We start from the raw sequence: 8,149 nt of genomic DNA, 5'->3' as shown, positions 1-8,149 counted from the left end.
TAACATATCTGAGCAAAAAAAATCCTCCATCATTTTCCTTGAAATCAAAGGTTCCGCATTGTTAGCAGCACTGAGTTATCTAAGAAAAGCATGGTGAACTGATCTAGAAAACAGCATCAAGCTGTTTCAACAGCTTCAGTTGTCCAAGTCAACGGGGCTGGACGATATTCCAGCTAGATTCTTAAGAGATGCTGCAGATATTATAGCTCCATCTATTGCATTTATTGTTAATCTTTCCTTGGAAAATGGTATATTTCCATCTGATATTAAGTTAGCTAAAATTATTCTGTTATTCAAAAAAGGTAACAGATACGATCCTGGAAACTATCATCCAATCTCCATTCTTAATGTGACCTCAAAATTTTTAGAAAGAATTGTGTATAAACAGATGTACGAGTATTTAAGTAAGAGTAGTTTAATTTATGATTTTCAGTCAGGTTTTAGGAAATCTTTTTCGACTGATACTTCTTTACTTTATTTAACAGATTTTATAAGGAGGCAGATTGATGAAGATAAAATGTGTGGTATGGTACTTTTAGACCTCCAGAAAGCATTTGACACTGTAAATCATTCAATACTTTTAGACAAGTTAAGTGTCATGGGTTTTTCAAGTAAAGTGATAGCCTGGTTGAATTCTTATTTAACTGGGAGAGTTCAGAGAGTAGAAATTGATGGGGTTAGGTTATTGCTAGGACAAAATTTCTTGCCAGACATGTTAGTTTTCTTGATAAACAGAATATAAAATTACTTGCATCATGTTTAGTGTCATGTCATTTCGAATATGCATGTATTTCTTGGATTTGTCTCGTGGTTGGTTGGATAAGTTACAAACATCTCAGAATAAATTGATAAGGTTAGTTTCAGGGTTTAGTCGTTTTACACATGCGGAGGTTTCCCATTTTAGGTGTCTTGATTGGTTACCTATAGAAAGCAGACTAGAACATATTAAATTAAAAATGGTACATAAGATTATCATTAACAGAGCTCCTTCATACTTGAATGTATTTTTTCCTAGGGTAAATGAGCAACATTGTTATAAAACTAGGCAAAGTCTCATGGATATTACATTATGTCGTTTTAAAACTATGTATGGTCGTAGGTCTTTTAGATATTCAGGGGCACTTTTGTGGAATAAGTTACCTCTGGACATTAAAGGTATTTCGAATATGGTTAGTTTTAGTTTAAAAGCTAAAAGTTGGTTCTTAAGTAGTTGATGAATTTGTATTACGTACGTGGTTATTTGTGACTTTAAATTTTTGTAAATGTGGAATTTTATTGTAATTTTTGTATTTATAATGCAGTGCCAGTGTACCTGTTACCGGGAGTGAAGTTTGTGCTTTACATCAAGGACCACAATGGAAATAAGTTTTGTTTTAAACTTTATTGTGTTATCCTTGACAAATAGAGTGTATTCACTACTTTTTTTGTCAAATAAACATAAACATAAACACATTGAAAATGCTCTGTAAACACATTATTGAACACTTAGTACATTTTTATGTACTATATTGTGAAGCAACATAAAATCAAATAATCAAATCACCTAATGAACAACTCAATAAAACAAACTACTCAAATATTTATTGAAAAATTAATAAAAGTTTTAGGCTTCATGCATGTTACACACACAGGAACAGGAACAACAGCCTTAGTAAATCATGATGTAAGCAGTTTCTGTGAGGTTTGATAAATGTGACACACATCCTCATGTGAATTGGAAACATGCCTAACAGAACTCCCAAAAAAACTTTAACTATCTCTATTTTCTTTTTCCATTTTCTTTTGAAATAAAATCCATTACAACAGCTATCCCACTCAACAATTTGATCTCACAGTGATGTCACCATGAGCTCCCAGGATACTCGTGATGAGGTCACAATGTGAGGTCACAATAAGCTAAAAGTGTAACCTCACAGTGGCCTCAATGTGTGCTCATTCTAATGTGATGAGGTCACAATGTGAGGTCACAGTGAGCTAAAAGTGTAACCTCACAGCGCCCTCAATGTGTACTCATACTAATGTGAGGTCAAAGTGCACTCACTGCACAGAGACTAGGTACCCAGCATGCATTGCAGCATGAAGCTTTTGATTGTCGCCATTGTTGAGAATCATACACTGATTCTTGATGTTTCTCTTTGTTTTTAAATGACAAAGCAGTTCAAAATGATTGTGAATTATAATGCGTTTAAAATCCTTCCTAAATTATTACACTGTTGGATCCTATGCTATATAATCAAAGAGAAATTATAATTAGAAATTTTAGATTAATAACACGTCACAAAGACTGCATACTAAATCTGGGTGAAGATTGTGTTGTTATCATCAACAGCAAGCCGATATCACCTGGCTGCAGTTTTTTTTGTTGTATTCCTTGCCATAACAAATGTGCTTTTCAAACACAGTTACAGCAACACCAGATTGTGTTGTTATCATCAACAGCAAGCCGATATCACCTGGCTGTAGTTTTTTTTGTTGTATTCCTTGCCATAACAAATGTGCTTTTCAAACACAGTTACAGCAACACCAGAAATATAACGTTATAAAGTCAAGGGTCAAGAGCCCAACTAAAGCAAACACTAATCACTTTGATGGTAACATCAAATGAAACAAACCATCATCTAAATCACTATTAATTCTCAATAAGTGCTTTTGTAGATGTCTGACAGAAATAAAGTCAGTCTGGTTAATAATGAGTGAAGCTGGTGATGCTGTTTGTGGAGTTGTTTAATCATTCTCTGATGAGATCATGAAAGATTGAATGTCTTTTGTATTTCAGTTGATTTCATGGAAGGCTGTGTCTGGAAGTCAGTTGTATATTTGGAGAAGATTCTTATAACAAAAACTGTTAGCTGAGTGTGCACTCATGAGCTCACCGTGTGAGAGCACTGTGATATCACTGTGATAGTGTTGAGAAACAGGATATAGAAAGCTTCCTCTGTGACCGATATTTGAACTGCCTCCTCTCAACCTGCTCAACATTTTGAATTCACAATGAGTTCACATATTACTCACACTGTGAGTATCACACTATGAGAATGGTGTGATGTCACTGTGATCATCGCATGATCTCACGTGTTGACTGGGATAGAAACAGCTATGTGCTTTGACATGCATACAAAGTCTTATGTGCAGTTGACATACAGTGTATATTTACACTGTCCTTAAAGTGCCTTAAAAAGCCCATGGGGTGTAACAGTATTCGTAGTCCCGGTCTACTGACATTTGTTATGACATCTGCTTTGAACATTACAATGCACATAACTTCTGCTAACTCTACAATAAGTAAATTCACTTCAGCAGCTAATTAATCTTCAACAGAGCTAATGCAAAAATGAAGTTCAAAGACAAAATTCTAAAGACTGCCGTGCACTTGTTTCTCTGGCACATAATGTCTATTGGCCTATAAATGTAAAGTTTGTAACACACTGTCAGAAAAAAGTACCTGTGTAACAGTTTGTCACTGGGGCAGTAATCTCAAAGATGTTCCTGTTTGTAAGTGATGAAACCTTTCTCAAACATTTCAGTGGACATAATCAATCAAGAGGCAAAGAACCATGGAATTCGAAAGACACACAGAGATAGACTGAGAAATGTAACAAGATCACAAGGTCCTGCAAATTTCCAGAAAAACATGAAATAAAATGATGTATTCATTTTACATATTTTATAAAAACATTTATTTTATAAAAATAAAAAAAATTGCTCAGCTGTGCTACTGTCCTCATCGTGGTGTAAAATACAAAAATGTACAAAAAAGATGTGGATAGAAAGGCAATATACGTATATTGGCTTTATGTAATTTTGGTCTATTTTGTAAAATAAAGCTGTTGGGGAAAAAGGTCAAAATAGCTTGAAATGTTCTGTGGTGTGGCACACTAAATTCAAACTGTAAAACTACATCTACTACAAATAATTGTATTTTTAAAAATAGTTTTAAATACTCTTTTGTATTATGATTATTGTGCATGCCGAAAAGGAAGTTTAGAGTACAGTCAACTTTTTTAATCCATGTAGAGCAGGGGTGTCAAACTCAATTCCTATGCTGCGTCCGAAAGCTCTAAAATGCTGCCTTTGGAGGCAGCATTCCAAGGCAGGAAGGCATCAAGGCACGTCCGAATCCAAATTCTGCTTTACTGCCTGTCTCCGGAGGTACCTTCTTCTGATCGAATTTTGAAGGCAGCATAGATGTATCCTTCACTGCCTTTGATATCCCACAATCCTGTGCGTTCCATTCCGTGACGTTTGGGATAAAAAATAAAGATGGCATCTGAAAGTTGCGTTTGGTGGTCAGTTTGTGTGTAAATGTATATTTCTGACTAACTTTTTGCACTTTTGATGTTATTTCTAGCGAGAAACCAGTATTATAGTAATTAAATATTCATTTAGATATCACCAAAACTCGTTCTATTTTGTTGTAGATCATTAAACCATTACGCTGCCTCAGAAGCCTGTCTGAAATCAGTTTCACAAGGTGCCTCCATGCAAAAACGCTGCCTGCAAAGTCATTGCCTGATAAGGCAGAGAGGCAGCAAGTCAGCTGCCTAGGCTTTTGGACGCAGCTCTAGTTTTCAAATAAGCCTGAAGGACTTGATTAACTGGATCAGGTGTGTTTAATTTGGGTTGAATCTAAACTCTGCAGGGATCCGACCCTCCAGGAATTGAGTTTGACACGCCTGATGTAGAGGGAAGAATTGCATGTTGGAGTGGCCTAGTTAACAATAAACAATGCAAAATATACAGAAAACATACTAATACATCTAATAACATCACCTAGAAAATACTTGTTAACATAGTAAATGAACAAGATTTCTATACTGTTTGTTCCGTAAGAGGGACATGTTGTCTCAAAAAAGTTCACTGTAAAAACCTGAAGAAATCACATGATGAGTGCAGTTTTTTTTTTGTTTTTGTTTTTGTTTTGTTTTTTTCCTGTGTTGACCTGTTTGCTTTTGAAACATGCATTTAGGGCGGCACATGACGTTGTTTATTAGTTATTATCCTTTAGTTCTTTGTCACAGCCATCAACTGTGTTACTTACTATTACTGGTCAGACGTAGGGGGTTTTAGAGGGAAATACATATTTTAAAGGAGGATGTCATTTGGCAAAAACTGGATACGCTTGTGACTGAAAATGATTCAGCAATATTTTTGGTTTGTTTTCCTGAAGAAAAAAAACTGGCATATTTTAAATGTACAATTTAGCACAGATGAACTAAAACATATTTTATTTTGACCTCAGAGCTAATAGACATGAGCTGCTAAACAACCACTTCAATTTTATTTATTTATTTTTTATCTGGCACTTTATTTCTGGACATTATTTTTTACCTGTCCTGACCCTTAAAAACTACTTTTGTTGCTTTCATGCACAGGGGGATCACAGTGCATTTTTATGTTGAAACATTTTTATGGTATGTACTTTACTACTGGTGGATACAGAAAAATCTCAGATACATCTCTAAGAGCCAGTAAAGGCCCTCCGATAGAGCTCAACAAATGTCTAGCATTGAGAAATGTTCTTCTCAGTGTTTTAAATTATAACACAAATACTCATCACTCAATACTGATGTCATATCTTTTATCCCACTAAAACATGCCTTATTTCAAGGGGGTTCCATTATTTTGCTATTAGCCTATCTTTTCTCCCCCTGCTTTTGTCAAGCGTTGACAGACTGGTTAAAAGAGGCATTTCGCTCTCATTTTAGGTTTAAATAGTATGAAAATGAAAAGCGTGTTTTGATGCAAAACAGTTTTCGCTATATATAGGGTTTTTATACAACAAATATTTCTAAATATACACCACTTGAATATACTTTGTATATAGTAGGCCTACTAATATATTATTTTCATGCCCCTTGAATCAGATTTTGGCCTCTAGGTAGAATGACATTGCAAGGGCTATATGAAGTGTGCCCCTAATAAGCTAAATTATGACTCTTCCATCCATAATATTGTTTTCTCTGGTGAAAAAGCCATCTGAATCAGGAGAGAAACATGCACAAATCTAGCACCGTTGGCAGGCAAATACTGACCAAAACAGTTTTAAATATGTCAGTGGATTTTCATGTGAGAGGACAACATGGACTTTTTCACTGGTGGAAGCGTTATTATGAATTATGTCCTTGTATTTTGGACTTGTATTTTAAAGTGAAAATAATAATGGCTTTGTTTCTTACAAAACACAGCTTTTCACATCACAAGATGTTAACAGATGGACTGTAGTTGTGTGGATTATTGTGATGTTTTTATCAGCTGTTTGGACTCATTCTGACAGCACCCATTCACTGCAGATGATCCATTGGTGAGCAAGTGATGTAATGCTAGATTTCTTAAAAACTGTTCCAATTAAGAAACAAACTCATCTACAACTTGGCCAATGAGTACATTTTCAGCAAATTTTAATTTTTGGGTTACCTATTCCTTTAAAATGTGCACAACTCCCATTTGATAACATTGCAGCGAGTATTGAATTAATGGTTTTTGTTAAGTGAAGTGAATCTCAACAGATTCCATCCTCAGGGAGTAGAGAACAGAGAACACTGGGTAGGGACCCTGCCAATCGGAACACAGCCTCTCAATCTGTCTTTAAAAGCAGGGCAGAATAGGCAATTGGCGCCATCTAGTGATAAGCATATAAAGTCTTTGAAAGATAGAAAATAGTAGTCCCCGTTAAATATTTTTTCATTATTAGGCACATGGTTTTGCCATTTTCAAATATATTATTGATATTTTTCACAGCTAGATTGGCACATTTTTAGTGTGAGAAAAGGAGGTTTACAGAAAAAACATTGGACAAACCACGTTAAACTATACTCACAGAATTGATACAGTTACAAAACTGAAAGTGTGAAACAAAAGCAAGCTTTAAAGTAGTTGACCAATAGAGTGCGCCAGACAACTGCTCTGCAACTGAATGTGTAGATTAAACATACTCAACTATTGTTATAAAATGCTTTTACCGTACACAAACAATAAAACATTTGACAGGTTTTTGAATTCAGTATGTCAAAATCTGTAAATCTATTGATTATCTAAACGTCTAGGCAGGTTAGATTAGATTTTATCATTTTTTGTTCTTTTCATAAAATTATGAGTCCACACAAAGGTAGCAGTCTGTACATTAAACTGGAATAGAAGAAATCATTTTAGCACTGAAAAATGACACTTCACCTTTAAATCACTTCAAAAATTCTGCACAGATAACTTGTGTAGTATAAAATGTTTTTAATTCTCAAACCAACAAACAACCACAATTAACAGAAGTAAAAAAGTATTCCCCACCGATCCCCTGGAACAATAAAATAAAGTACACAAATGGAGAAGAGGCTTTTTGGGCATGACCATATGAAAATAAAACTGGGTGGTTCTCTCTTCCCGCGGTCACAGAAACGACACTGAGACACAGATAGGGAGAGCTGGACAACGGCCACCACAACTTCTTCACACATCTAGCTCATCTGGACTGCTCAACTAGAGAAAAAGAAAGAGAGAGAAACATTAGGAGGCAAGCTGCAATTATACATTTATACAGGGTTCCCACTCTTTCATGAACACCAGATTCAAGGACGTTTTAAAGCACCATTTATTTTATATCAAGCACCTATCGAATTCACACCCCAGCATATGTAGTGTCATGAAAGACCTTACATTACTTAACATTTCACCACTTACCCTTAACATTTACATAAAAAAAATTCAGAGTAATAATGTTTTTAATGTGTAGGTTTCATAAATTTAGACTGTTTTGAGCAGTTGTGTTCAAAGGAATTTAATGAAATCCATTGAAGTCGGTACTGGTAATATTCAAATAAAATTTCTAAAATATTGATAAAATATGCATCAAACTGGTTTTTGCTGTAGTTCTTGTACAAGATTTAAATTTGAAAGAATTTCTCAATTTTTAAATTAATAAAAAGTGGTTAAACAGGGCCCTACGCGTACTTTTCTTTTAAAATAAAACAAAATTTAGGAGCACAGTCAAAAATTTCAGGAGCACCTTCTAATCAATAATCAAAAATTCTGATCAAATATTAGGCTTCCGATTTTACGAGATGATATTTGACTCAAAGTGATTTACAGGGAATTTAGTTTTAACTTTATTAAAAGTACACTAAAAAAAAATCCGTAAAATTTACGGTAAAAAAAAGGC

The 8,149-nt window shown here is 34.6% G+C and overlaps 1 protein-coding gene across 2 annotated transcripts in view; it reads right to left on the bottom strand.

The window, feature by feature from the left end:
• Window positions 1–7,216: 7,216 nt before the first annotated feature.
• LOC107692155 (ATP-dependent RNA helicase DDX39A-like) overlaps window positions 7,217–8,149 on the bottom strand; it is a 14,387-nt gene continuing 13,454 nt past the window's right edge. The window contains exon 9 of one of the 2 annotated variants that reach the window (XM_016491105.1): window positions 7,217–7,470. In XM_016491105.1, the coding sequence (XP_016346591.1) occupies window positions 7,454–7,470 (17 nt within the window). In that variant the 3' untranslated portion in view covers window positions 7,217–7,453. The remainder of the gene's footprint in view (window positions 7,471–8,149) is intronic. The other variant, XM_016491104.1, reaches the window with a different exon arrangement.

Source organism: Sinocyclocheilus anshuiensis, unplaced genomic scaffold, assembly GCF_001515605.1.
Source record: "Sinocyclocheilus anshuiensis isolate Anshui unplaced genomic scaffold, SAMN03320099.WGS_v1.1 scaffold322, whole genome shotgun sequence".
Lineage (NCBI taxonomy): Eukaryota > Metazoa > Chordata > Actinopteri > Cypriniformes > Cyprinidae > Sinocyclocheilus > Sinocyclocheilus anshuiensis.
The sequence above is the reverse complement of the archived record's forward strand: the minus strand, read 5'-3'. Positions and strand labels throughout refer to the sequence as shown.